This window comes from Microtus pennsylvanicus, chromosome 11 (genome assembly GCF_037038515.1).
Source record: "Microtus pennsylvanicus isolate mMicPen1 chromosome 11, mMicPen1.hap1, whole genome shotgun sequence".
Classification (NCBI taxonomy): Eukaryota; Metazoa; Chordata; class Mammalia; order Rodentia; family Cricetidae; genus Microtus; species Microtus pennsylvanicus.
Genome location: NC_134589.1, coordinates 93372664 through 93400546, shown reverse-complemented (window position 1 = coordinate 93400546; position 27883 = coordinate 93372664). Strand labels below are relative to the sequence as shown.

The 27883-nt window shown below is 51.8% G+C and overlaps 1 protein-coding gene and 2 pseudogenes across 1 annotated transcript; all 3 read right to left on the bottom strand.

Annotated features, from left to right (window-relative positions):
• Positions 1–3824: 3824 nt before the first annotated feature.
• On the bottom strand, positions 3825–4439 carry LOC142859610 (uncharacterized; annotated as a pseudogene).
• Positions 4440–11366: 6927 nt separating this feature from the next.
• On the bottom strand, positions 11367–16906 carry LOC142859603 (uncharacterized). The gene is given in 10 exon segments (XM_075989787.1): positions 11367–11393; positions 13649–13857; positions 13973–14121; positions 14123–14275; positions 14341–14417; positions 14536–14694; positions 15165–15226; positions 15526–15861; positions 16103–16250; positions 16592–16906. Coding segments are annotated over 10 exon segments (1635 nt in total).
• Positions 16907–17714: 808 nt separating this feature from the next.
• Positions 17715–19031, bottom strand: LOC142859597 (uncharacterized; annotated as a pseudogene).
• Positions 19032–27883: the final 8852 nt, after the last annotated feature.

Below are 27883 nucleotides of genomic sequence, written 5' to 3'. Positions count from 1 at the left end.
GTGGTGGTGGTGGAGTTGGTGTTGGTGGAGGTGGTGGAGGTGGTGTTGCTGGTGAGGTGGAGGTGGAGTGTGTGGTGGTGGAAGTTGTGGTGGTGGTGTTGGTAGCAGAGGTTGTGAATGTGGTGGATGTGGAGGTGGTGGAGGTGGTGGTGGTGGTGGAGAAGGTTGTGGGTATGTTTGTGGTGGTGGTGGAGGTGGTAGAGTTGGAGGTGGTGGTGGTGGTGGAGGTGGTGGTAGTGGAGGTGGGGGGGGTGGAGATGGTGGAGGTGGTGGAGATGGTAGTGGTGGAGGTGGTATAGGTGGAGGTGGTGGTGGTGGTGGAGATGGTGTTGGTGGTGGTGGAGGTGGTGGTGGTCGGAGGTGGGGGTGGTGTTGGTGGAGGTGGAGGTGGAGTTGGTGGTGGTGGAGGTGGTGGTGGTGGTGGTGGAGTTGGCGGAGGCGGTGGATGTGGACGTGGTAGATGTGCAGGTGAAGGTGCTGGAGGTGGTGGTTTTGGAGATTGTGGTGGTGGTGGAGTTGGTGGTGGTGGTGGAGTTGGTAGTGGTGGAGGTGGAGGAAGTTGAGGTGGAGTGTGTGGTGGTGGAGGTGGAGCTGGAGGTGGTGGTGTTAGCAGAGTTTGTGTAGGTGGTGTAGGTGGTCGTAATGGAGTTGGTAAGGGTGGTGGTGGTGGTGGTGGTGGTGGTTGTGGAGGTGGTGGTGGTTTAGGTGGTGGAGGTTCTTGTGGTGGTAGAGGTGGAGGTAGTGGAGGTGGAGATGGCGGAGGTGCATGTGGTGGAAGTGGAGGTGATGGAGGTGGAGTTGGCGGAAGTGCAGGTGGTGGATGTGGTGGTGGTGGAGGTGGTATTGGTGGAGGTGGTGATGGTGGTGGAGGTGGAGGTGGTGGTGGACGTGGCGGAAGTGATGGTGTTGGAGGTAAATGTGGTGGAGTTGGTGGTGTTGGTGGAGGTAAGTGGTGGTGGTAGCGAAGGTGGTTGTGATAGGGGTGGTGGTGGGGGTGGCGGAGGTGGTGGTGGTGGAGGTCGTGGAGGTAGTGGAGGTGGAGGTGGAGGTGGTGGTGGCAGAGATGGAGGTGGAGGTGGCATGCGGAGGTTGTGGTGGTAGAGGTAGAGGCGGTGGAAATGGATGTGGTGGTGATGGAGGTGGAAGTCGTGGTGGCAGAGGTGGAGGTGGCGGAGGTGAGGTGGTGGAGGTGTAGGTGGTAGTGGAGGAGGTGGAGCTGTTGGAGTTGGAGGTGGTGGAGGTGCTTGTGGTTGTTAAGGTGGTGGTTGTTGTGTCGGTGGTGGAGGTGGAGGTGGTGGAGGTGGAGGTGGTGGAGGTGGAGGTTGTAGAGATGGTGGTGGTGGTGAAAGTGGTGGTGGTAGTGTAGGTGGTGGAGGTGGTGGAGAGGGAGGTGGTGGAGGTGCTGGTGGTGGTGAAGGTGGTGGTTGTGGTGTCGGTGGTGTGGTGGAGGTGGTGGACGTGGTAGAAGTGAGGTGGTGGAGGTGGAGGTGGAGGTGGAGGTGGTGGAGGTGGTGGGTTGGAGGTGGTGTAGGTGAAGGTTGTGGAGGTGGAGATGGTGCAGGTGTTGTTGTTGGTGGAGGTGGATGGAGGTGGCGGCGAAGGTTGTGTGGGTAGAGGTGGAGGTGAGGTGGCAGTGGTGGAGGTCATGGTGGTGGAAGTGGACATGGTGGATGTGGTGGAGTTGGTGGAGGTGGAGGTGGTGGTGGCAGTGGCGGTGGTTGTGGTGGTGGAGGTGGCAGAGGTGGAAGTGGTGAAGTTGGAGGTTGTGGTTGCGGAGGTGCTGGTGTCGGAGGTGGAGGTGGTGGAAGTGGAGGTAAAGGTGGTGGAGGTAGTGGAGGCAGACGTCGAGGTAGAGGTGGCGGTTGCGGAGTTGGTGGTGGTGTAGGTGGTGGTGGCAGAGGTGGAGGTGGTTGAGGTGGAGGTGATGGTTGCGGAAGTGGTGGTGGCGTAGGTGGAGGTGGTGGAGGTGGAGGTGGTGTATGTGGAGGTGGAGGTGGTGGTTGTGGGGGTGTGGTGGTGGTGGTGGTGGTGGAGATGTTGGTGGTGGTGGAGGTGGTGGTGGTGGAAGTGTGGGTGGTTGTGGTGGAGGTGGAGGTGGTGGTTGTGGAGATGGTCGTCGTGGTAAAGGTGGTGGTGTTTGAGGTGGTGGTGGTTTAGATGGCGGAGGTGGAGATAGAGGAGGTGGAGTTGAAGGTGTGGTGGTGGAGGAGGAAGTAGTGGTGGTAGCAGAGGTGTTGGAGGTGGTGGAGGTGAAGGTGGTCGAGGTGTTGGAGGTGGTGATGGTGGAGGTGCTGGTGGTGGTGCATATGGTGGTGGTAGAGGTGGTGGAAGTGGCGGAGATGCAGGTGGTGGAGGTGGAGGTGGTCGAGGTGTTGGTGGCGGTGCAGGAGGTGGCGGAGGTGGCAGTGGCGGAAGTGGTGATGGAGGTGGAGGTGGTGTTGGCGTAGGTGGTGGTTGTGGTGGTGGAGGTGGCAAATGTGGAGGTTGGGGTGGCGGAGTTGTAGGGGGCAGAGGTGGAGGTGGTGGTTACCGAGGTGGTGGTGGCGGAGGTGGATGTGGTGGAGGTGGGGGTGGAGGTGGTGGAGGTAGTGGAGGCAGACGTGGAGGTAGTGGTGGCGGTGGCGGAGGTGGTGGTGGTGGAGTTGGAGGTGGCAGAGGTGGAGGTGGTGGTGGTAGAGTTGGAGGTGGCGGAGTTGGTGGTGGTGGCAGCGGAGGTGGAGGTGGTGGTGGTGGGGGTGGTGGGGGTGGTGGTGGTGGAGGTGGTGATGGTGGAGATGTTGGTGGTTGTGGAGGTGGTGGTGGTGGAGGTGTGGGTGGTAGTGGAGGTGGTGGAGGTGTTGGAGGTGGTGGTGGTGGTGGAGTTGCTGGTGGTTGTGCAAGGTGGTGGTGGTGGAGGTGGTGGAAGTGGCAGTGTTGCAGGTGGTGGAGGTGGAGGTGGTCGCGATGTTGGTGGCGGTGCAGGAGGAGGCGGAGGTGGTGGTGGCAGAGGTGGAGGTGGCAGTGGTGGAGGTGGCGGTGTTGTAGGTGGAGGTGGTGGAGGTGGTGTTGGCGGTGGTGGAGGTGGTGGAGGTGAGGTGATGGAGGTGGAGGTGGTGGTGGTGGTCATGGGGATGGTGGTCGTAATGGATGTGGTGGTGGTCAAAGTATTGATAGTGGAGGTGGTCGAGGTGGAGTTGGAGGTGGAACAGGTGGAGGTGGAGGGGGTGGTGGTTGAGGTGGAGGTGGTGGTGGTAGCAGAGGTGGTGGAGGTGGTAGAGGTGTAGGTGGTGGAGGTGTTGGTGTTGGTGGTGGTGGTGGTAGTAGAGGTTTTGGTGGTATAGGTGGTGGTGGTGAATGTGGTTGTGGTGGAGGTGAATGTGTTGGTGGTGGAGGTGGTGTGGTGGAGGTGGTTGTGGTGGAGGTGGTGGTGTTGGTGGAGGTGGATGAGGGTGGCAGCGAAGGTGTTGGTGGTAGATGTGAAAAAGGAGGTGGCGGTGGCGGGGTGGTAGTGGTGGAGGTGGAGGTGGTGGAGGTGGTGGTGGTAGAGGTGGAAGTGATGGTGGCAGAGGTGGAGGTGGCAGAAATGGATGTGGTTGTGCTGGAGGTTGTGGTGCCGAAGGTAGAGGTGGCGGTGGCGGATGTTGTGGTTGTGGAGGTGGTGGTGGAGGAGGTGGAGGTGTAGATGCCAGTGGTGGACGTGGCGGAGGTGGAGGTGGTGGTGGTCAAGGTGGTGTTGGCGGTGGTGGAGGTGGTGGATGTGAGGTGGTGGAGGTGGAGGTGGAGGCGGTGGTGGTGGTGGTGGTGGTGGTTGTGGTGGTGGTAGCAGAGGTGGTGGAGGTGTTAGAGGTGAAGGTGGTGGAGGTGTTGTTGGTGGTTGTCGTGGAGGTGGTGGTGGCGGTGGTGGAGGTTTTGGTGGCAGATGTGCTGGTGGTGATGGATTTGTAGTTGGTGGAGGTGGTTGTGGAGCTGGAGGTGGCAGTAGTGGTGGTGTTGGAGGTGGATGGAGGTCGCGGTGGTGGTGGAGGTAGATGGAGGTGTCGGTGGCGGAGGTGGTGTTGGTGGAGATGGCGGTGCTGCTGGCAGAGGTGGAGGTGGACGTGGATTTGGTTGAGGTGGTGGTGGTGGTGGTGGTGGAGGCGGCGGAGTTGGTGGAGGTGGTAGAGGTAGAGGTGAAGGTGGTGGTGGTGGTGGTGGTGGTGGTGGTGGTGGTGGTGGTGGTTGAGGTGGTCGTGGTGGAAAAGGTGGTTGTGTCGGACTTCTTGGGGTGGAGGTGGTAGTGGAGGTGGAGGTGGAGGTGGTGGATGTGGAGGTCGTAGAGGTGGTGGTGGTAGTAGAGGTGGTGGATGTGGTGGTGGTGGAGGTGGTATGGGTGGAGGTCGTGGTGGCGATGGTGGTAGAGGTGGTGGTCGTGGAGTTGGTGGTTGTGGATGTGTAGGTGGAGGTGGTGGAGGTGGTGGTGGTAGAGGTGGTATTTGAGGTGGAGTGGGAGGTGGTGGAGGTGGAGGTGGTGGAGGTGGTGTTGGTGGTGGTGTTGGTTGTGGTGGAGGTGGTGGAGGTGGTGGTGGTGGAAAAGGTGGTGGTGGCTGACTTGTTGGTGTTGGAGGTGGAGGTGGTAGTGGAGGTGGAGGTGGAGGTGGTGGATGTGGAGGTGGTGGAGGGGGTGGTGGTGGTGGAAGAGGTGGATTTGGTGGTGGTGGAGGTGGTATGGGTGGAGGTGGTGGTGGCGGTGGTGTTGTTGGTGTTGGTAGTGTTGGTGGTCGCGGAGTTGGTGGTTGTGGTTGTGGAGGTGGAGGTGGTGGAGGCGGTGGTGGTGGAGGTGGTATTGGTGGAAGTGGTGGTTGCCGAGGTGGTGGTGGATGTGGAGGTGGTGGTGGTGTCAGACTTGGTGGTGGTGGTGGTGGTGGTGGTGGTGGTGGTGGTGGTGGTGGTGGTGGTGGAGGTGGTGGTGGTGGTGGAAAAAGGTAGTTGTGGCTGACTTGGTGGTGGTGGTGGTGTAGGTGGTATTTTAGGTGGAGTTGGAGGTGGTGGAGGTGGATGTGGTGGAGGAGGTGGAGGTGGTGGAGGTGGTGGTGGTGGAGGTGGTATTGTTGTAGGTGGTGTGGCGGTATCGGTGGTGGTCGTGGTAGAGGTTGTGGTGGCGGAAGTGGTGGTTGTGTTTGTGGAGGTGGAGTTGGTGGAGGCGGTGGTGGTGGAGGTGGTATTGGTGGAGGTGGTTGTTGCCAAGGTGGTGGTGGATGTGGAGGTGGTGGTTGTGGCGGACTTGGTGGTGGTGGTGGTGGTGGTAGTGTTGGTGTTCGTGGAGGTGGTGGTGGTAGAAAAGGTGGTGGTGGCGGACTTGGTGGTGATGGTGTTGGTGGTGGTGTCGGAGGTGGACGTGGTGGTGGTGGAGGTGGTGGTGGAGGAGGTGGAGGTAGCAGCGGTGGTATTGATTGAAGTTGACGTGGTGGAGGTGGTGGTGTTGGTGGAGGTGGATGGAGGTGGCGGCGAAGGTCGTGGTGGAGGAGGCGGAGGCGGATGTGGCGGTGGCGGAGGTGGTATTGGTGGAGGTGGAGGTAGTGGAGGTGGAGGTGGTAGTGGTGTAGGTGGAAGTGTTGGTGGCGGAAGTGGAAGTGGCAGAGGTTGAGGTAGTGGAGGTGGTGGTCGTGGTGGTGGTGGTGGTGATGCTGTGGTGGAGGTGGAGTTGGTGCAGGCGGTGGTGGTGGAGGTGGTATTGGTGGAAGTGGTGGTTGTGGAGGTGGTGGTAGATGTGGAAATGGTGGTGGTGGCGGACTTGGTGGTGGTGGTGGTGGTGTTGGTGGAGGTGGAGGTGGTGGAGGTGGTATTGGTAGAGTTGGTGGTGGCGGTGGTGGTGGAGGTGGTATTGGTGGAGGTGGTGGTGGCGGTGAAGGTGGTGGAGGTGGTATTGGTGGAGGTGGTGGTGGTGGTGAAGGTGGTGGAGGTGGTATTGGTGGAGGTGGTGGGGGCTTTGGATGGTGGTGGTGGTAGTGTTGGTGGTGGTGGAGGTGGTGGAGGTGGTATTGGTGGAGGTGGTGGTGGCGGTGGTGGTGGAGGTGGTATTGGTGGAGGTGGTGGTGGCGGTGTTATTGTTGATGGTGGTAGAGGTGCTGGTGGTGGTGGAGGTGGATGTGGTGGAGGTGGTGGTGGTGGTGGAGGTGGTGGAGGTGGTATTGGTGGAGGTGGTGGTGGCTTTGGTGGTGGTGGTGGTGGTAGAGGTGGTGGTGGCAGAGGTTGGGGTTGTGCTTGTGGAGGTGGAGGTCGTGGAGGCGGTGGTGGTGGAGGTGGTATTGGTGGAGGTGGTGGTTGCCTAGTTGGTGGTGTATGTGGAGGTGGTGGTGATGGCGGACTTGTTGGTGTTGGTGTTGGTGGTGGTGGTGGTGGTGGTGGTAGTGGTGGTGGAGGTGGTTGTGGTGGCGGACTTGGTCATGGTGGTGGTGGTGGAGGTGGTCGAGGTGGTACTGGAAGTGGATGTGGAGATGGTGGAGGTGGATGTGGTGGATGTTCTGGTGGTGGTGGTCGTGTTCGTGGTGGTGGAGTTGGTGGAGGTGCTGGTGGTGGAGGTGGTATTGTTGGAGGTTGTGGTGGCTGTAGTGGTGGTGGTCGTGGTAGAAGTGGTGGTGGCGGAGGTGGTGGTTGTGTTTGTGGAGATGGTGTTGGTGGAGGCGGTAGTGGTGGCGGTGGTATTGGTGGAGGTGGTGGTTGCTGAGGTGGTGGTGGATGTGGAGGTGGTAGTGGTGGAGGTGGTAGTGGTGGAGGTGTAGGTGGTTGTGATATAGTGGAAGAGGTGGTGGGGGAGGTGGAGGTGGCGGAGGTCGAGGTGGTGGAAATAGAGGTGGTGGTGGTGGAAGTGGAGGTGGCATTGGTTGGAAGTGGTCGTGTCGGAGGTAGAACTGGCAGAGGTGGAGGTGGTGGAGGTGGAGGTGGTGGAAGTGGAGGTGGTGGAGGTGGTGTTGGTGGTGAAGGTGGTGGTGCTGGTGTATTATGTGGTGGTGGAAGTGGTGTAGGTGGTGGAGGAAGAGGTGGTGGAGGTGTAGGTGGTGGTGGTGGTGGTGGTGGTGGTGGTGGTGGTGGTGGTGGTGGTGCTGGTGGAGGTGGTGTGGATCAAGGTGGTGATGGCGGAGGTGGAGGTGGCCGAGGTACATGTGGAGGTGGTGGAGGTGGTGGTGGTTGTGATGGGGGTGGTTGTGGTGGTGGTGGTGGAGGTGGTGGTGGTGGAGATATTGGTGGTGGTAGAGGTGGTGGTGGTGGTGGAGATGGGGGTGGTGGTTGTGGTGGTAAAGGTGGTGGTGGTGGAGATGGTTGTCGTGGAGGAGGTGGTGGTGATGGTGGTGGTGGTGGTTTAGCTGGCAAAGGTAGAGGTGGAGGTGGAGGAGGTGGATTTTGAGGGGGTGGTGGTGAAGGAGGAGGTAATGCTGTTAGCAGAGGTGGTGGAGGTGGTGGAGGTGGAGGTGGTGGTGGTAGAGGTGGATTTGGCAGAGGTTGAGGTGGCAGAGCTGGAGGTGGTAGTGGTGGAGGTGGAGTTGGCGGAGGTGGACGTGGCAGTCCTGGAGGTGGCAGAGATGAAGGTGGTAGTGCTGGAGGTGGTGGTGGAGGAAATGGTGGTGGCGGAAGTGGAGGTGGCGGAGGTTGAGGTAGCAGAGGTGGTGTTGATTGTGGTTGAGGTGGTGTTGGTGGTGGTGTTGGTGGAGGTGGATGGAGGTGGCTGCGAAGGTGGTGGTGGAGGAGGCGGAGGTGGTAAGGTGGAGGTGGTGGAGGTGGAGGTGGTGGTGGTGTAGGTGGAAGAGGTGGTGGCGGAGGTGGAGATGGTGGAGGTGGAGGTGGTGGTGGTGGAAGTGGTCGTGACGAAGTTGGAGGTGGCACAGTTGGAGGTGGTGGAGGTGGTAGAGGTGGAGGTGGTGGTGGTGGTGAAGTTGGTGGTTGTCATAGAGGTTTTGTAGGTGGAGGTAATGGAGGTGGTGGAGGTGGAGGTAGTGAGGTGGAGGTGGTGGTGGTGTGGGTGGTGGTGGTGGTGGTGGTGGTGGAGTTGGTGGTGGTGCAGATGGTGGTAGTGGTGGAGATGGTGTTGGCGGGGGTGGAGGTGGCAGAGGTGGACGTGGTGGAGGTGGTCGAGGTGGAGGTGGTGGAGGTGGAGGTGGTAGAAATGTAGGTGGTGGTGGTGCCGTGGTGGTGGTGGTGGTGGTGGAGGTGGTGGTGATGGAGATGTTGTTGGTGATGGAGGTATTTGTGGTGGAAGTGGGGGTGGTGGTGGTGGTGGTGGAGAAGGTGGTGGTGGTGGAGATGGTGGTGGTGGTGGAAGTGGTGATGGTGGAGGTGGTGGTGGTTTAGATGGTAGAGGTGGAGGTGGAGGTGGAAGAGGTGGAGTTGGAGGGGGTGGTGGTGAAGGTGGAGGTAGTGGTGGTAGCAGAGGTGGAGGAGGTGGTGGATATGAAGGTAGATGAGGTATTGGTGTGGTGGAGGTGGTGAAGGTGGTGGTGGTTGTGCAGGTTGTGGTGGTGGAGGTGGTGGTTTTGGTGGAAGTGGCAGAGGTGGAGGTGGCGGAGGTGGAGGTATTGAAGGTGTTGGTGGTTGTTGAGGTGGTGGTCTGGTGTCACTGGTGGTGGTGGAGCTGGTAGAGGTGGTAGAAGTGAGGTGGTGGTGGTCGAGATGGAGGTGGTGGAAGTGGTGGAGAGATGGTGATTGTGGAGGTGGAGGTTGTGGAGGTGGAGCTGGTGGAAGTGGTGGTCTTGGTGGAGGTGGATGGAGGTGTCGGCGAAGGTGGTGTTGGTAGAGGTGAAGGTGGAAGTGGCGGTGGCGGAGGTGGTGGTGGTGAAGGTGGTGGTAGTGGTGGTAGCAGAGCGGGTGGAGGTGGTGGAGGTGAAGGTGGTGGAGGTGTTCGAGGTGGTGGTGGTGGTGCAGTTGGTGGTGGGTGTGTAGATGGTGGTGATGAAGTTGGTGGGGTTGGAAGTGGTGGTGGTGGTGGGAGTGTGGGTGGTGGAGGTGGTGTTGGTGGTGGAGGTGGAGGTGGCGGAGGTGGAGGTGTTGGCCCTTGATGTGGTGGAGGTGTTGGCCCTGGATGTGGTGGAGGTGGAGGTGGTGTTGGTAGCAGAGGTGTTGGAGGTGGTAGTGGTGGATGTGGTGTTGGAGGTGGAGGTGGTCGTCGTGGTTATGGTTGTGGTAGTCGAGGTGGTGGTGGTGGAGGTGGTGGTGGTGGTGGAGTTGGTGGTGTTGGGTAAGTAGTGATGGTGGAGGTGGTGTAGGTGGTGGAGGCTGTAGGGGTGGAGGTTGTGGGGGTGGAGGTGGTGGTGGTGGTGGAGGTGGTGGTGGTGGATATGGTGGAGTTTGAGGTGGTGGAGGTGGTGGTGGAGGTGGTGGTAATGGTGGTGGTGGTAGTGATTGTGGAGGTGCGGGTGTTGGAGGTGGTGGTGGTCGTGGAGATGATGGAGGTGGAGGTGGAAATGGTGGAGGTAGAGGTGGAGGTGGTGGTGGTGGAGGTGGTGGTGGCGTAGGTGGTGGCGGAGGTGGAGGTGTTGGCGCTGGATGTGTTGGATGTGGAGGTGGTGGAGGTGGAGATGGAGGTCGCAGTGGTAGCAGAGGTGGTGGAGGTGGTAGTGGTGGACGTGGTGGTGGAGGTGGAGGTTGTGGAGGTGGAGGTGGTGGTTGTGGTTATGGTGGTGGTAGTTGAGGTGGTGGTGGTGGAGGTGGTGGTGGTGTTGGAGTTGGTGGTGGTGGAGGTGGTAGTGGTGGGGAAGTGGTGGTGGTGGAGGTGGTAGAGGTTGTGGTGTTGGAGGTTGTTGATGTGAATGTGGTGGTGGAGGTGGTTGTGGTGGTGGTGGAGCTGGTGGTGGAGGTGCTGGAGGTGGAGGTGGAAGTGGAGGTCGTGGAGGTGGTGGTGGTGGTTGTGGAGGTGGTCTGGCGGAGGAGGTGGTGGTGCTAGACTTGTTCGAGGTGGTAGAGGTGGTGTTGGTGGAGGTGGAGCTTGTGGAGGTGGTGGTGGTGTGATGGAGGAAGGTCATTGGCTAATAAAGAAACTGCCTTGGCCCATGTTATTGGTTAGGACATAGGTAGGTGGAGTTAACAGAACAGAATGCCGGGAGGAAGAGGAAGTGAGGTCAGACCCGACAGCTCTCCTCTCGGGAGCAGATGCCTCAGGAGAGACGCCATGCTCCGGGCTCCTGGGCAGACACACGCGATGTAGCTCTGAACTAGAATCTTCCCGGTAAGACCGGTGCTCACATATTATTAGAGATGGGTTGATTGGGATATCAGAATTAGCCAGTAAGGGCTAGAGCTAAGGGCCAAGCAGTGATTAAAAGAATACAGTGTCTGTGTAATTATTTCGGGGCATAAGCTAGCCAGGCAGGCGGCTGGGGTGTTGGGGATGCAGCCCCGCCGCGGCTTCCTTATTACTACAAATGACGCCCAGATGTGTGGCTAAGTGAGTCCACAAAAAGCCTGAGAAAGCTTGGAAAAGAATAGAGTAAAGCACGTTTCTTATGGCAATTTCTTGGGTCTACTCTGCTTGCCAGAGGCAAGCAAGCGCCTCATCTAAGAGAGGCTTCCTGACTCAGCTTTAGCTGCAAAGCCTGCAACTCATTAAGAGGTCCTGCCACGAAACACTTAAACAGTGTCGACGAAAAGCTGAACACATGCTTTTCGGTTTTCAGCCGTAGCAGGAAAAAAGCTGCGCTGTTTAAAAATGCTGGCTTTCTGGGCTGTCCTGCCAGGGCAAACTGACTGTTTGAGACAGGAGGGCCGGCTACCAAGAGAGGATTTGAGTGTTGTCTGTTGTAGCTAGCTTGCTGGCAGGGACCTTGAAACGCCATAGAGGTGTGGCTATAAACATTACTGCAGCCTGTATATCCACCATGAGGCTGGAAAGCTAAGGAATGGGCTACATCTAGCCGGCAAAGCCACGCCTTTAGTCCTACTGAGATAGCTTGGTAAATAAAAGGCTCTTGTGGTCAAAAAACAGAGAGATATACAGTAAAGAGAGATTCAAAGACAAAGAAAAATTTTAAATCATTTACAGTGTTAAAATATATGCAGACTAAAAGTTAAAATTCTTAAAGTAAACCTCTGTGACTTCAAGGTATGGTAGCACACACCTTTAATCCCAGTGCCTAAAAGGCAGAGACAAACAGATCTCTGTGAGTTCAAGGTGTAGTAGCAAACACCTTTAATCCCAATGCCTGGGAGGCAGCGACAGGCGGATCTCTGAGAGCTCAAAGGCAGCCTGGTCTACAGGGTTATTCCAGGTCAAAGATATATGCTCAAAAAGCAAAAAGTTAACCTAGGAATGTCACAGCTTAGATTCTTAAGTGCCTAGTGATTTAAAGGCACTAATCAAAAGTGCTCCTGGATAGTAAAAAATTGCAGATTCACAATAGGACAGATTCAGACCACTAAATGAGTCACACTGTTGGATGGATGTACGAAGGCTTGGGAGAGAGAAGAAAAAGAATATAGAGAATAAAGTTAATGGTTTAAAAAAAAGGTAAAGTCTTTAAAGAGACAGAATAAAGTAAAGTGATAGAGTAAAAATAAGCCGCGTAAAAATGGAAAATTCACAGAGAGTCTGGATTCTTTGTATTATTGTGTTTTCTTTAAAATTTTTGACTGTGAAGGATCTAAGTACAGAGAGACATTTCATTACATGGGCTGCCAAGCTAAACCAGAATGGATATAAGGGTATTACGATTTCAGAATTTGGGTCTAAGGATATGATGCTCTGGAGAGAGTCTTCTTTTGTTTTCACAGAGGATGAGACTTTATGGATTTCTTCTATTCTGATTTGGTATGATGGACCACGTCCTCCTGAAGGGTTGCTGTGAACATCTTCAGAAAATTGCTTTGCTCAACTGCCAACTGAGATGAAACTAGCACACAGGTTATACCATGAAAGACCTAATTAACGATGCCCCCATCCAGCAGGAAGCAGTTTGGAGAGAAAAAACTGCGCCCATATTCCCAAATATGGTTTATAAATGTTCTTTTACATTTAAAGGGGGATATGATATAGATATGAATAATTTGCATTAGTATAGATTTTGCTTTATTGATAGAGATTTAAGGTCAATTTTGTTATATGTATAAGTGTTTCTGATTTTGATTAAGGTATTGTGATTGTGTAGTTCATTTAAATATGTACTGTATAATTAAGAAATATAGGTTAATGGATAATCATCAGTAATAGTCAAGCTTGTAGTCATGTTAGTTAGATTTTCTAGATATATAGAGATATATTTTAGATAGACATTCTTCATGTCTTTCAAAGATTACAGAATAGGACATTTAAATGTTTTAATAACTGAGGACTTTTCATGACAATGAGACACTCTGCTCCTGGCAGCACCAATCTACTTCAAGAAGAAGATGGGCATCGAAGAGGATCGTTATGGAGTTTGATAGCCATTTGGGCAAGAAACTGCTCTTGCCTGGACTATTGCATAAACTGGACACAGAGAACCCGCAGAGAGAGGACTACTGAACTTGCCTAAGGTGAGATGATCTTTCGGGGTTCCTGATTCATGAAAGAGTCTGCGAGACATTCTGCAGGACACAACAGATAGTGACTGAACTGACTTTGAATTTTCCTGCTTTATGTAAATGTCTGCTGGATACCATGGGCCTGAAGGCTGAAGATGGATGCCCCAACGGTACAGAGAAACTTTGGGTGACTGTCCAGGCAGCGAGATGTCTCTGTCATTTCTAGAGTTTTAAAAGTTGCTTTTTTCTTGTTTGTTTATGTAGTATTGTATCTTTCTGGAGTCTTTGATGGAGTTAAGAATAGTTAGTTATAGTTATAGTTTTCCTTAGTTATGATAAAGATTATTGTAACTTTTACTTGATAACTGTTTTATATGTAATTTTGCTATGTTAAAGTTAAAGCCTTTTTTTGTTTAAACTGAAAAAGGGGAAATGATGGAGGAAGGTCATTGGCTAATAAAGGAACTGCCTTGGCCCATGTTATTGGTTAGGACATAGGTAGGTGGAGTTAACAGAACAGAATGCCGGGAGGAAGAGGAAGTGAGGTCAGACCCGACAGCTCTCCTCTCTGGAGCAGACGCCTCAGGAGAGACGCCATGCTCCAGGCTCCTGGGCAGACACACACGATGAAGCTCTGAAATAGAATCTTCCCGGTAAGACCAGTGCTCACATATTATTAGAGATGGGTTGATTGGGATATCAGAATTAGCCAGTAAGGGCTAGAGCTAAGGGCCAAGCAGTGGTTAAAAGAATACAGTGTCTGTGTAATTATTTCGGGGCATAAGCTAGCCGAGCAGGCGGCTGGGGTGTGGGGGACGCAGCCCCGCCGCCGTCCATATTACTACAGTGGTGGAGGTAGAGGTTGTGGAGGTTGAAGGTGGTGGTGGTCGTTGTGGTGGTGGAGGTGGTCGAGGTGGTGGAGGTGGAGGTGGATGTGGAGGTGGTGTTGGTATAGGTGGAGGTGGTGGTGGTGGAGGTGGTGGTGGTGGTGCTGGAGGTGGTGGTGGTGGTGGTGGAGGTGGTGGTGGTGGAGCCGGAGGTGGTGGTGGTGGACGTGGTGGTGGCGGAGGTGGAGGTGGTGGAAGTGGAGGTGGTGGGGTTGGAGGTGGTGGAGGAGGTGGTGGTAGCAGAGGTGGTGCAGGTGGAGGTGGTGGTGGTGGAGGTGGAGGTGGTAGCAGTGGAGGTGGTTGAGGCGTAGGTGGTAGACATGGAGGTGTTGGAGTTGGAGGTGGTTGGTGGAGGTGGAGTTGGTGGTGGTGGACGTGGTAGTGGTGGAGCTGGTGGTGTTTGTGGAGGTGGAGGTGGTGGAGGTTGTGGACGTGGTGGTGGTAGTGGAAGTGGTAGTGGTGGTGGAGGTGGTGGTGTTGGAGGTGGAGGTGGTGGAGGTGGAAGTGGTGGAGGTGGTGGTGGTAGCAGAGTGGTGGAGATGGAGGTGGAGGTGGTGGAGGTGGAGGTGGTACAGGATGTGGAGGTGTTGGTTGTGGAGGTGGTGGTGGTGGTGGAGGTGGTGGAGGTGGTGGTGGTGCAGAATGTGGAGGTGGTGGTTGTGGAGGTGGTGGTGGTGGTGGAGGTGATGGAGGTGATGGAGGTGGTGTTGGTGGTGTTGGTGGTCGTTGTGGTGGTGGTCGTTGAGGTGGTGCAGGATGTGGAGGTGGTGGTTGTGGAGGTGGTGGTTGTGGAGGTGGTGGTGGTGGAGGTGGTGGTGGCGGAGGTGGAAGTGGAGGTTGTGGAGGTGGTGGTGGTGGAGGTGGTGGTGGCGGAGGTGGAAGTGGAGGTTGTGGAGGTGGTGGTGGTGTTGGTGGTGGTGGAGGTGGATGGAGGTGGCGGAGGTGGATGGAGGTGGTGGCGGTAGAGGTGGTGGTGAAAGTGGAGGTGGGGGTGGTGGAGGTGGTGGTCGTGGTGGAAGTGGATGGAGGTTGCGGTGGCGAAGGTGGTGGTGGTGGAGGTGGAGGTGTTAGTGGCGGAGGTGGCCGTGGCGGAGTTGGTGTTGGCGGAGATGGAGGTGGTGGGGGTGGAGGTGGTGGAGGTGGAGGTGGTCGAGGTTGTGGTGGTGGAGTTGGTGGTCGTGGAGGTGGAGGTGGTGGTGGTGGAGGCGGAGGTGGTTTGGGTGGAGGTGATTTTGGCGGAGGTTGTGGTGGCGGAGGTGGTTGTGGAGGTGCTGGAGGTGGAGGTAGTGGTGGTTGTGGTGGTGGAGGTGGAGGCTGTGGTGGTGGTGGTGGTGATGTTGGTGGTGGTGGATGTGGTGGTGGTGGAGTAGGTGCTGGTGGTCTAGGTGTGGAGGTGGAGGTGCTGGTGGTGGTGGTGGAGGTGGTGGTAGTGGATGTGGTGGAGGTGGTGGTTATGGTGGTGGGGGCGGTGGTGGTGGTGTAGGAGGTGGTGGTGTCGGAGGTGGTGGTATGGTGGTGGAGTTGGACGTGGAGGTGGTGGAGGTAGTGGAGGTGAATGGAGGTGGCGGAGTAGGAGGTGGATGTGGTGGAGGTGTTGGTGGTGTTGGTGGTGGTGGAGGTGGATGGTGGTGGCGGAGGTGGATGGAGGTGGCGGAGGTGGTGGCAGTAGCGGTAGAGGTGGTGGTGAAAGTTGAGGTGGGGGTGGTGGAGGTGGTGGTCCTGGTGGAAGTGGATGCAGGTGGCGGTGGCGAAGGTGGTGGTTATGGATGTGGAGGTGGTAGTGGCGGAGTTGGAGGTGGCAGTGGCGGAGTTGGTGTTGGTGGAGGTGGTGTGGATAGAGGTGGTGGTGGTGGATGTGGAGGTGGTAGTGGTTGTGGTGGTGGAGGTGGTGGTGGTGGAGGTGGTGTGGTGAAGGTGGTGGTGGTGGTGGAGGAGATGGTGGTGGTGGAATTGGTGGAGGTGGTGGATGTGAAAGTGGAGGTGGTGGAGGTGGAAGTGGTGGTGGTAATGTTGGTTGTTGCGGTGTAGGTGGTCGAGCTGGTGGAGGTGGATGGATGTGGCAGTGGCGGAGGTGATCGTGGTAGAGGTTGAGGTGGTGGTGGAGGTGGAGCTGGAGGTTGTGGAGGTGGTCGTGGTGGTTGTGGTGTTGGTAGTTGAGGTGGATTGTGGTGGCGGAGGTGGATGGAGGTTTCGGAAGTTGTGGTGGTAGCGGTAGAGGTGGTGGTGGAAGTGGAGGTGGATGTGGTGGAGGTGGTGGTGGTGGTAGTGGTGGATAGAGGTCGCTGTGGCGGAGGTGGTGGTGTTGGAGGTGGAGGTGGCATTGGCGGAGGTGGTGTTGGTGGAGGTGGAGCTGGTGGAGGTGGAGGTGGTGGTGGTGGAGGTGGAGTTGGTGGAGGTTGTGGAGGTGGTGGAGATGGAGGTGGTGGAGATGGAGGTGGTGGAGGTGGTGGTGGTGGAGGTGGTGTTGGTGGTAGTGGTGGAGGAGATGGTGGTGGTGGAGGTGGTGGAGGTGGAGGTGGTGGTGGTGATGTTGGTCGTTTTGGTGGTGGAGGTCGTCGAGGTGGTGGTTGTGGTGGTGGTGGTGGAGGTGGATGGAGGTGGCGGAGGTGGATGGTGGTGGAGGTGGTGTTGGTGGTGGAGGTGGATAGAGGTGGCAGTGGCGGAGGTGGTGGTGCTGGAGGTGGAGGTGGTAGTGACGGAGGTGGAGGTGGAGGTGGAGGTGGCAGTGGCGGAGTGGGTGTTGGTGGAGGTGGAGCTGGTGGAGTTGTAGGTGGTGGTGGTTGAGGTGGAGTTTGTGGAGGTTGTGGAGGTGGTGTTTGTGGTGGAGGTGGTGGTGGTGGAGGTTGTCGAGGTGGTGAAGATGGTGGTGGTGGAGGTGGTGGAGGTGGAAATGGTGGTGGTGGTGGAGGTGGAGGTAGTGGTGTTCGAGGTAGTTGAGTTGTTGGCGATGTTGGAGGTGGTGGAGTCGGAGATGGCGGTAGAGGAGATGGTGGTGGTGGTGGAGGTGGATGGAGGTGGCGGAGGTGCATTGAGGTGGCGGAGGTGGTGGTCGTTGCGGTGGAGGTGGTTTTGGAGGTGGAGATGGAAGTGGTGGAGGTGGTGGTTGTGGTGGAGGTAGTGTTGGCAAAGGTAGAGGTGGAGGTGGCCGTGGCGGAGGTGGTGTTGGTAGAGGTGGAGGTCGTGGAGGTGGATGTGGTAGAGGTGGAGGTGGTGGAGATGGAGGTGGTAGAGTTAGAGGTGGTGGAGTTTGTGGAGGTTGTAATGGTGGTGGAGGTGGTGGTGGTGGTGGTGGTGGAGGTGGTGGTGGTGGTGGTGGTGGAGGTGGTAGAGGTGGATGTGGAGGTGGTGTTGGTGGAGGTGGAGGTGGTGGTGGTGTAGGTGGTGGTCGTGGTGGTGGTGGAGGTGGTGGTGGTGGAGCCGGAGGTGGTGGTGGTGGACGTGGTGGTGGTGGAGGTGGAGGTGGTGGAGTTGGAGGTGATGGAGGTCGTGGTGGTAGCAGAGTTGGTGCAGGTGGAGGTGGTGGTGGTGGATGTGGAGGTGGTAGCAGTGGAGGTGGTGGAGGCGTAGGTGGTAGACATGGAGGTATTGGAGTTGGAGGTGGTTGGTGGAGGTGGAGTTGGTGGTGGTGGACATGGTAGTGGTGGAGCTGGTGGTGTTTGTAGAGGTGGAGGTGGTGGAGGTTGTGGACGTGGTGGTGGTAGTTGAAGTGGTAGTGGTGGTGGAGGTGGTGGTGTTGGAGGCGGAGGTGGTGGAGGTGCAAGTGGTGGAGGTGGTGGTGGTAGCAGAGGTGGTGGAGATGGAGGTGGAGGTGGTGGAGGTGGTGCAGGATGTGGAAGTGGTGGTTGTGGAGGTGGTGGTGCTGGTGGTGGTGGTGGTGCTGGTGGAGGTGATGGAGGTGGTGGTTGTGGTGGTCGTGGTGGTGTTGGTCATCGAGGTGGTGGAGGTGGTGGTGGTGCAGGATGTGGAGGTGGTGGTTGTGGAGGTGGTGGTGGTGGAGGTGGAGGTGGTGGAGGTGGATGTGGAGGTTGTCGAGGTGGTGGTGTTGTTGTTGTTGGTGGAGGTGGATGGAGGTGGCGGAGGTGGATGGAGGTCGCGGAGGTGGTGGCGGGTAGCGGTAGAGGTGGTGGTGAAAGTGGAGGTTGGGGTGGTGGAGGTGGTGGTCGTGGTGGAAGTGGATGGAGGTTGCGGTGGCGAAGGTGGCTGTGGTGGAGGTGGTCGTGGCCGAGGTGGAGGTGGAGGAGGCCGTGGCGGAGTTGGTGTTGGTGGAGTTGGAGGTGGTGGGGGTGGAGGTGGTGGTGGTTGAGGTGGAGGTGATCGAGGTTGTGGTGGTGGAGGTGTTGGTGGTGGAGGTGCAGGTGGTGGTGGCGGAGGCGGAGGTGGTTTGGGTGGAGGTGCTTTTTGCGGAGGTGGAGGTGGTGGAGGTGGAGTGGTTGTGGTTGTGGTGGCGGAGGTGGTTGTGGAGGTGGAGGTGGATGTGGTGGAGGTGGTGGTGGTGGAGGTGGTGCTGGTGGTCGAGGTGCTGGAGGTGGAGGTGGTGGTGGTGGTGGTGGTGGTGGTGGTGGTGGTGGTGGTGGTGGATGTGGTGGAGGTGGTGGTTGTGGTGGTGGAGGTGGATGTGGATGTGGTGGAGGTGGTGGTGGTGTTTGTGGTGGTGGAGGTGGATGGTGGTGGCGGAGGTGGATGGAAGTGGCGGAGGTGGTTGCGGTAGCGGTAGAGGTGGTGGTGAAAGTGGAGGTGGGGGTGGTGGAGGTGGTGGTCCTGGTGGAAGTGGATCCAGGTGGCGGTGGCGAAGGTGGTGGTGGTGGAGGTGGAGGTGGTAGTGGCGGAGGTGGAGGTGGCAGTGGCGGAGTTGTTGTTGGTGGAGGTGGAGGTGGTGGTGGTGGATGTGGAGGTGGTGGAGGTTGTGGTGGTGGAGGTGGTGGTGGTGGAGGTGGAAGTGGTGGTGACGGAGGGGGAGGTTGTTTTGGTGGTGGTAGTTTTCGCGGAGGTGGTGGAGGTGGAGGTGGTGGAGGTGGAGGTGGTGGTGGCGGAGGTGGTTGTAGAGGTGCTGGAGGTGGAGGTGGTGGAGATGGTTGCGGTGGTGAGGTGGCAGAGGCGGAGGTGGCGGTGTTTGAGGTGGTGGTTTGAGGTGGAGGTGGTGGTGGCCAAGGTGAGGTGGTGGTGGTGGTGTTGGAGGTGGAGGTGTTGGATTTGGTGGAGGTTGAGGTGGAGGTGGTGGTGGTAGCAGAGGTGGTGGAGGTGGTAGTGGTGGAGTTGGTGGTGGTAGTGGACGTGGAGATGGTGGAAGTGGTGGAGGTGGTGGCGGTGGTGGAGGTGGTGGTGGTGGAGGTGGTCGAGGTGGTGGAGGTGGTGGTAGTGGAGGTGGTGGAGGTGGTGGTCGTGGTGGTGGTGGAGGTGGTTGTGCTAGCAGAGTTGGTGGAGGTGGAGGTGGTGGTGGTGGTGGAGGAGCAGTTAAGGTGGAGGTGGTGGTGGTGGAGGTGGTGGTGGCAGCAGAAATGGTGGAGGTGTTAGTGGTGGTAGAGGTGGCGGAGGTGGTAAAAATTACAGAGAGGGCAGGGTGCGCCAACCTAAGTATATTCTTGCTGAATGCAGGCAGGGTGACCTAACATAAGGATTCAGTCAGATACTGAGGATGGAAATTTATCTGACAGGATTTCTGCATAGATAGGAAAACTTCAAGTGATGGTAGTGCTGTGCCCGCATCAGGGATCCCCAGAAAAGACTAACACAGAGCCCATATTTGATGCAAACACACTGGATTTTTTTTTATTACAAGTTAGCTAACTCAGACCATAATCCATCACTCTGACACACAGTGGATAGTGGAGAACAGCCTGGAGGCTTCAGGATAAGGGTATTTTAAAGGGGAAAGCTGAAGGCAGGGTGGCACAAGCCTTGGTGTTTCATAATGGGTGAAAATATACAACTTTTGAATTTGTTATTTGGAGTATAGAGGAATTTCAAAACAGTGACTGTCAGCAGACAAGAATTTCAAAACAGCAGTTAATCAGATACTTACAAGGACGTTTGGAGCAAGCAGATGTTGTCTGGGCACCCTGTGGGTCACTTTGATCAGGACTGCCACAGTTTCTTGGGAATGCTTATGCCTTTGGTGGGTTACAGTCATTTGCCCCCCCCCTTAGTTAGGTCCTTTCTAAAATGAAGTTTTTTCAAAATGGAGTTTGTTCTTCATTAGAGGCTGGGTGATGGTGATGCGTGGCTTTAGTTGAAAAACAAAACAGAAAAGCCCTCGCAAAAACTCAAATGAACAAATAAATAAATCCATAAAAGAGGCTGCAGGTGTTCAAAAGTCAAGGTCCAGTTGGGGAGAGAATCCAGAGAAGACTGATTCAATTTTTGTCAGAGTATGTTGGCTTAATTTCTACTACATATGAACATTCATACCATGAACATTTGTGCACTTTTTTTGTGGATCTTCAGTCAATGGCTTTTGGGATTCTGGCCCATTGGGCATGGTCTTCTGTACTATAAATACAGACGAAGGGCATGCACAAGCCTGTAGGCTGCTGGATTTGGTCCCAGTTCCTACAGCACACAGAGGATTGCAGATTATTATTATGTGAGTTTACCCCCAGATAAATAAACCTTTATTATACTCCACTCTGAGCTAGTGTGGAACTATTTTAAATTGCAAGAGATTGGTGCCCAAAAAGGACAAATTAGGAGAGATCTACTGTGGACTCTTAATGACTTTCAAAGATTGCTAGGAGACATTTCCAATCTATGACTCGGTTCTGGGATAACACCTAATCTAATAATTCATATAAACAAAATCTTAGATGATGACAAAGACTTAAATAGTCCCAGGGAATTAACAGCTGAAACTGAGAAAGAATTGACTGTGATTGAAAAGAAATCATAGAAGGCACATGTGGATCAGATGGATCAGAATCTTTTTTTAAAATTTATTAGATTTAAAAAAATACCAATCCAAGTTCCCACTCTCTCCCCTCCTCCCATTCCCTCCACACACCCTCCTACCCCACCCCATCTAATCTTCAGAGAGGGTAAGGCACATTGCTTTATGGAAGGTTCAAGGCCCTCCCTACTATAGGCTGAGCAAGGTATACATTCAAAGAGAATAGGATCCCAAAAACCCATTACATGCAGGGATAAATCCTGGTGCTATTTCCAGTGGTCCCTAAGTCTTCCGCAGTCATGCAAATGTCAACCATATTCAGAGGAACTAGTTTGTTCCTATGCTTGTTCCTTCCCAGTCTGGCTGGAGTTGGTGAGCTCCCATTAGCTTAGGCAAAGTGTTTCACTGGGTGAACCCATCATGGTCCTTCCACTCTTCAACTGGACTTTGGGAGCTCAGTCCAGTGGTCCGCTGTTGGTCTCTGCCTCTGCCTCCATTGGTTGCTGGATGAAGGCTCTATGGTGATATTTAAGATAACCATCAGTCTGACAGCAGGGCAAGCCTATAGTTCATGATCCTGGAGAAGCTAAGTAATAAGGTGAACCTTATAAAAAAAATATAAACCTACCTGGAAATTAGAAACTGACAGGATTGACTGGCAGGGTTGGAAACATGGTGGTGGGGGGGGGGGAGAGGGGAGGTTAGGAGGAGAAGAGGAGAGGAGAGGGGAGGGAAGAGGAGAACTTGAGGGAATGGAATGGTCAAGATGGAGGAAGGACAGAGATGAGAGCAAGAAGAGAGATATCTTGATTGAGGAAGCCATTATAGGGTTAGCAGAAACCTGGCTCTAGAGAAATTCCCAGGAATTCAAAAGGATGACCCCAACTAAGACCCTGGGTAATAGAGGAGAGGGGGCCTGATCTTGACTTGCCCTGTAGCTCAATCTTTTTTTTAATTTATTTATTATGTATACAACATTCCTTCCATGTCTGCTTGCATGCCAGAAGAGGGCACCAGATCTCATTATAGATGGCTGTGAGCCACCACATGGTTGCTGGGAATTGAACTCAGGACCTCTGGAAGAGCAATCAGTGCTCTTAACCTCTGAGCCATCTCTCCAGCCCTCAATCTTTTTTTTTAAAGATTTATTTATTAAATATAAAACATTCTGCCTCCATGTATGTCCACACATCAGAAGAGGGCGCCAGATCTCATTACAGATGGTTGTGAGCCACCTTGTGGCTGCTGGGAATTGAACTCAGGACCTCTGGAAGAGCAGCCAGTGCTCTTAACCACTGAGCCATCTCTCCAGCCCTCTGTAGCTGAATCTTAACTGCATTCTAGTCATACTGCCCTCCAAAATTTCCCCTACAGGAATTTTAATACAGCGGGAAGATATTATCTTAGAATGGATCTTTTTACCACATAAGTGGAGTAAAAAAAAAAAAAACTTATGTGGAAAAGGTCTCTGAATTAATTATAAAAAGAAAATTGAGTCTTTGTCAATTAGCAAGAATAGACCCAGCAGAAATTATAGTACCTTTTACTAGTGATGAAATTTAAAAAATTATGGAAAGACAATGAACTCTGGCAAAGAGCTTGTGCTAATTTTTTAGGAGAGATTAATAACTATTCCAAAAGTTATAGAATTAACTTTATAAAGAAAGCTAATTGGATCCTTCCCCATACTGTATGTGACACCGATAACTGGAACCCATACAGTCCATACTGATGCAAATAAATTAGGAAAGGCTGGTTACAAATCAGATGATTTAAGCAAGGTGGAACAAAGCCTGGATAACTTGGTCAGAATGATATGCTATTCTCATGGCACTAAAGGATTTTAAAGAACCTCTTAATATAGTTACTGATTTTCTTTTTTTTTTTTTTTTTTTGGTTTTTCGAGACAGGGTTTCTCTGTGGCTTTAGAGCCTGTCCTGGAACTCGCTCTTGTAGACCAGGCTGGTCTCGAACTCACAGAGATCCTCCTGCCTCTGCCTCCCGAGTGCTGGGATTAAAGGCGTGCGCCACCATCGCCCGGCTTAGTTACTGATTTTCAATATGCAGAAAGAGTTGTTTTGCATATTGAAACTGATGAATTTATACCAGATGATACAGAACTGACCTCATTATTTATTCAGGTTCAAGATATAATCAGGAACAGGCTTTGTCCCACATACATAACACACATCCAATCCCATATGGGTCTGCCAGGTAATGCAGAAATTGATATATTATTGATTGGAAATGTGCTGAAGGGCTTCACAAAAAACATCATTTCACTAGCAAAGGTTTAAAAAAGGAGTTTTCTATTACATGGCAACAAGTTAAGGAGATTACAAAGAAATGTGCTACTTGTTCTTTATATAATCAAATACCACTATCTGCAGGAAATAACCCAAAGAGCAAAGGAATGAATTCTAGCAGATGGATGGCTTCCACTTCAATGAATTTGGAAAATTAAAATATGTATACCACACCATTAACATCTATTCAGGTTTTCAATGGGCAACTGCTTTGAGTTTGGAAAAGGCTGATTCGGTAATCACACATTTATTAGAAGTTATGGCCATCATGGGTATACCTGTACAAATAAAGACAGAAATGGTCTGGCATATGTCTCTAAGAACATGAAATAGTTTTTGCTTATTATAATATAAAGCATATTGCCCAATGGTAGTAGTATAAACCTTTAATCCAAGCATTTGGGAGGAAGAGAAAGGTGAATCTCTGTGAGTTCAAGGCCAGCCTGGTCTACAGAGCAACTATAAAGCATATTACAGGTATAACGAACAATCTTACAGGTCAGGCAGTTATAGAAAGATCAAATTCAACTATAAAGTATATGTTAAACAAACAGAAAAGGATGAAAAATACCCCCAGAAATAGATTGCATAGTGCTTTATTAACCTTGAATTTTCTTAATACTAATGAGAAAGGAACAATAGCATCAGAGAGACATTGGATAATAGAAAAAGCTTCTGAATTAAATCAGTTGGTGCACTTCAAGGATGTGTTGACCTCAGAATGGAAACTAGGAGATGTTCTACATTGGGGAAGGGGTTTCTTTTGCTTTTGTTTCCACAGGAGAATAAAAGCAATGGATATCATCAAAATAAAGATTAAATTTGAAAAAGAGAAATCTTTTGATAAAGAGAAATGATAGCTCATCCACAGAGGTGACAAACCTACAGGTAGTAAGGAAACCTCATAAGGGTTGGGTCAGGGTTCTGTTCTTGTCTTTGCAGGAAAATACCCATCTTTCAAAAGTCAAAAGACCTCGGGTATCTAGATGCCTAAAGAAGAAAAGACAGCTATCCAGAAAGAATCACAGGAAATCTGACTTATGGTACCAATATCCTCTGCAGGGCAAAATTTCACTACCTGAACATGTATATATATCTACTTCTCAGTATAATAACAGTCACAATTCACTTAAAAATTAAAACTTGCTTTGGAGTTAGACAACTGGTGTGGGACAATTCTGTATTCTGTCAATTATGTTTTAAATAAATGCTGATTGGCCAGTAGCCAGGCAGGAGGTATAGGCGGGACAATCAGACAGAAAGTAGAGGCAGGTCAATGAGAACAGGAGAATTCTGGGAAGGAGGAAGCCCATTCCTCCACAGTTCTTCCCAGACACTTAAGAAGCAGGATGTGACCTACCCTGCTGAAAAAGGTACTGAGCCATGTGGCTAACATAGATAAGAATAATGGGTTAATATAAATTGTAAGAGTTAATAAGAAGCCTGAGCTAATGGGCCAATCAGTTTTATAACTTATGTAGACCTTCTGTGTGATTCTTTGGGACCTAACAACTGTGGGAACAGGGCAGGACAGAAACCCCAGTAAGCAGGCCCTCCTGTTACAGACATTGGCTATCCTTATCTAAAGGGAAGCATGTTGTTAAAAGAAAAATTCACAGAGAAACCCTGTCTCAAAAAAAAAACAAAAAAAAAACAAAAAAAAAAGAGAAAAATTCAAATTTTCTGTTTCAGATCAGGAGACATCTGGTTTGGGACAGAAAGAAGAAAGAATTTAGGAAAAGTTTTACTATGGTAACTTTCATTGAATATATGTCATGAAGCTGATAGCACCACTTTAAGATTGGTTTTTGGTTACAAGCTGCTCAAGATGATTCAAACTTGGCTAGCTGATATGGTGGAACCTAAATGAGCTAGCAGAACCCGAAAGCTTTTTAATCTTTCTAAAGAATGTCCGCCAGTATGTTGTCAGAAAGCCTTTAAACAAAGAAGGTAAGAAGCCCCCAGGACCAAGGCACCCAAGATTCAGCATTTTATGACTCCATGTAATCTGCAACACAAACGCCAGTGTATTGTTCTGAAGAAGCAATGAACAAAGAAAAACAAGGAGGAAGCTGCAGAATATGTTAAGCTTTTGGCCAAGAGAATGAAGGAAGCCAAAGAAAAGTGCCAGGAACAGATTGCCAAGAGGCGAAGGCTGTCCTCTCTGAGAGCTTCTACTTCTGAGTCCAGTCAAAAATAAGTCTTTGCCGGGCGGTGGTGGCGCACGCCTTTAATCCCAGCACTCTGGAGGCAGAGGAATGTGGATTTCTGTGAGTTCGAGGCCAGCCTGGTCTACAAAGGGAGTTCCAGGACAGGCTCCAAAGCTATAGAGAAACCCTGTCTCGAAAAACAAAAACAAAACCAAAAACAAAAAGCCTTTAAGGGTAACAAATAAATGATCAGACCTTGAAAAGAAAAACAAACAAACAAAAAAAGAACTTTGGATGATGTAGTGAGCTGGACAGGATCGCCATTACAAGATGGCACCGACATCCTGTCTTGTTGGAAATAAACAACTCCATATTTGGCTATGCCTTTGAGAGCTGCGCGTCCCCCGCTTCCCGCATGCACGGTGGATGAGGATCCTTGAGCCTATCCCGATGCGGTCTGGTGTCAGCTGTTGGTGGCAGCCAATCACAGGGCAACCCGTGTGCCAATTCCCTATTTAAGCAGCTGCCTAAGTGCCCTTCGCCCCCTTCGCTTCATGCTCTCTCTCCCCTCCGCTTCCTGCCTCTCGTTTCCTGCTCCCCATCAATCAAGGGTACTCCAGTAAAGCGTGTTCTGAGTAGAATCCTGATGTGGTGGTCATTCTTTCTCGCTGGTCGAGAGGTCCACCACAGGATGACTGTCCAGGCAGCAAGATGTCTCTGTTAATTCTAGAGTTTTGGAAGTTGCTTACAATGCACTTCCTGTTAACTTAGGTAACATTATATCCTTCTGGAGTCTTTGATGGAGTTGAAGAACAGATAGTTATGGTTATCCTTTTCTTTAGTTATGATAAAAATAGATTAGATATAAAACTTTAGACTCACAAAGATAGAATAAATGATAGAGTATTTTCCTTACTTTGCCAAATGTAAATGAACTAAATATTGTAACTATAATTCTTGTTTGATAACTGTTTTGTTGTATGTAATCTTGCTATGTTAAAGTTAAAACCTTCCTTTAATTTACACAGAAAAGCAGAGGTGATGTGGGATTCCCTTCTGTATGCTGTGAATGTGTTTTGTTACCATTGGTTAATGAATAAAGCTGCTTTTGCTTACTGGCAGGGAAGAACACAATAAGGTGGGAATTCCAAGCAGAGATAGAGGAGAGAGTAGGCAGAGTCAAGGAGATGCCATGTAGCCTCTGAAGGAGACAGATGCCAGGAACCTTATCAGTAAATCACAAGCCTTGTGGTAAAATACAAAATAATAGTAATGGATTAATTTAAGACGTAAGAGTTAGCATGCATGCATTTTTCTACCTCTGCTTAATATATTTTGTATATTGATGCAATTTTAGGATATATTTATCATATTGAACTATACGTTTTTACCTTCGTTCAAGACACTGATACATTGTTTACATTTGAAGGTCATTGTCCTCATTTGCTGCCCAGTTGTTTAAAGACTGTTTAATATTTTAATATGAAGCCTTAGTCTTTAAGCTATATAGGTATTAAGAATTATAGGTCAAAAATCATTCATGTTTGTCATACTTATATTTAGACTAATCAGGTCCTTTAGATGCATAGAGATTGTATTTCACATAGATTGGTAATCTTCATCCAGTTCAAAGAACTGTAGAATATGGCATTTAAACAATTTAGGATTCTGTTGATGTGATACACGATTGTTCCTGGCAGCACTGATCTATTCCAGAGAGAATGTTGACCACTGAAGACACTCCACTTGGAGCTTGTTTTCTTTGCACTGGTCTTTGGGTAAAGAACTGCTCCTGCCTTGACCACTGACAAAATGCAGTGTTCAGACCGGACAAGTAGAATACAAACAAAAAGATTGCCAAACCTTGCCAATTCAGGGTAAGATGGTTTTGAAATTTTTCCTTCCTCTGAAAATGGTCTGTCAGTTACTCTAGGCCTTAGCCAAAGTTGTTTGCCCCAACGTTGCAAATGAAGACTTTGGGTGATTGGCCAGGTAGCCACTTGTCTCTGTGCCTCTGTTATTTCTTGTACCTTTTGGAAGTTGCATGAATGCATTTCCTGTTTACCCAAGTAGTATTATTTCCCTTCTCAGGTCTTTTATGGGGTTGAAGACTAGATAGTCATAGTTACTTTCCTCTCAGGACTTAGCCAAACCATTCCTAATATAAGACTTAGACTCCTTAGGACAGGATAATTATTGAAACATTTAGCATATGTTTCCTGCTTGATGTTGTTCATGCTGGTTGTAATTCTAATTTTTATACTTGATATTTGTTCTTATTTTATATAGTTTTGTATTGGGCTTGGAACTTTCTTATTCAGAGAAAACGGGGAGGTGCTGTGGGAACTCCTTCAGCCAATGGCCTCTTGGATGCTGACCCACTTTGGGTGTGGTCTTGTGAACTATAAATGCAGACATAGGGGCATGAGCGAGCCCCTTGGCTGCTAAATTCATTCCCAGTTCCTAGAGCATGCAGAGGATTGAGGATCACTATTCTGTGAGTTTATCCCCAGATAAATCAACCTCTTTTATACTCCACTTTGGGCTAGTGTGGAACTATTTTAAATTGCAGCAGATCTGTGTTCTCAATTCCTTGTGGACTATTCCTGGGAGTGGAACTGCAGGGTTCTTGAGGCTATGATCAATTTTTTGTTTGTTTGAGATAGGGTCTCACTATGCAATGTCAGCTGGCCTAAAATATACTAATCATATGACCACCACACCCCTTGTGATTAATCTTTTAAGGAACATTTGACTTTTCATAGGCACTTCAAAAGTGTTATTTAAGCTGGGCGGTGGTGGCGCATGCCTTTAATCCCAGCACTTGGGAAGCAGAGGCAGGCGGATCTCTGTGAGTTCGAGACCAGCCTGGTCTACAAGAGCTAGTTCCAGGACAGGCTCCAAAACCACAAAAAAAAAAAGTCTTATTTATTCCTTCTTTTTTGTGTGTGACTTTTTGAGACAGGGTTTCTCTGTGTAACAGCCCTGACTGTCCTGCAATTCACTCTGTAGACCGGGCTGGCCTCAAACTCACAGAGATCTGCCTGCTTCCTCCTCTATGTGCCACCACTGCCTAGCATCTTTATTTGTTGTTTTTCAGATAGTGTTTTTCTATGTGGCACAAGTCAGTCTTAAACTCATGGCAATCCTGCCTCAGACTCCTGAGTGCTGGGATTATTTGTCACACTTAGCTTTCTCAAAGTACCCTCATTTTCAAAA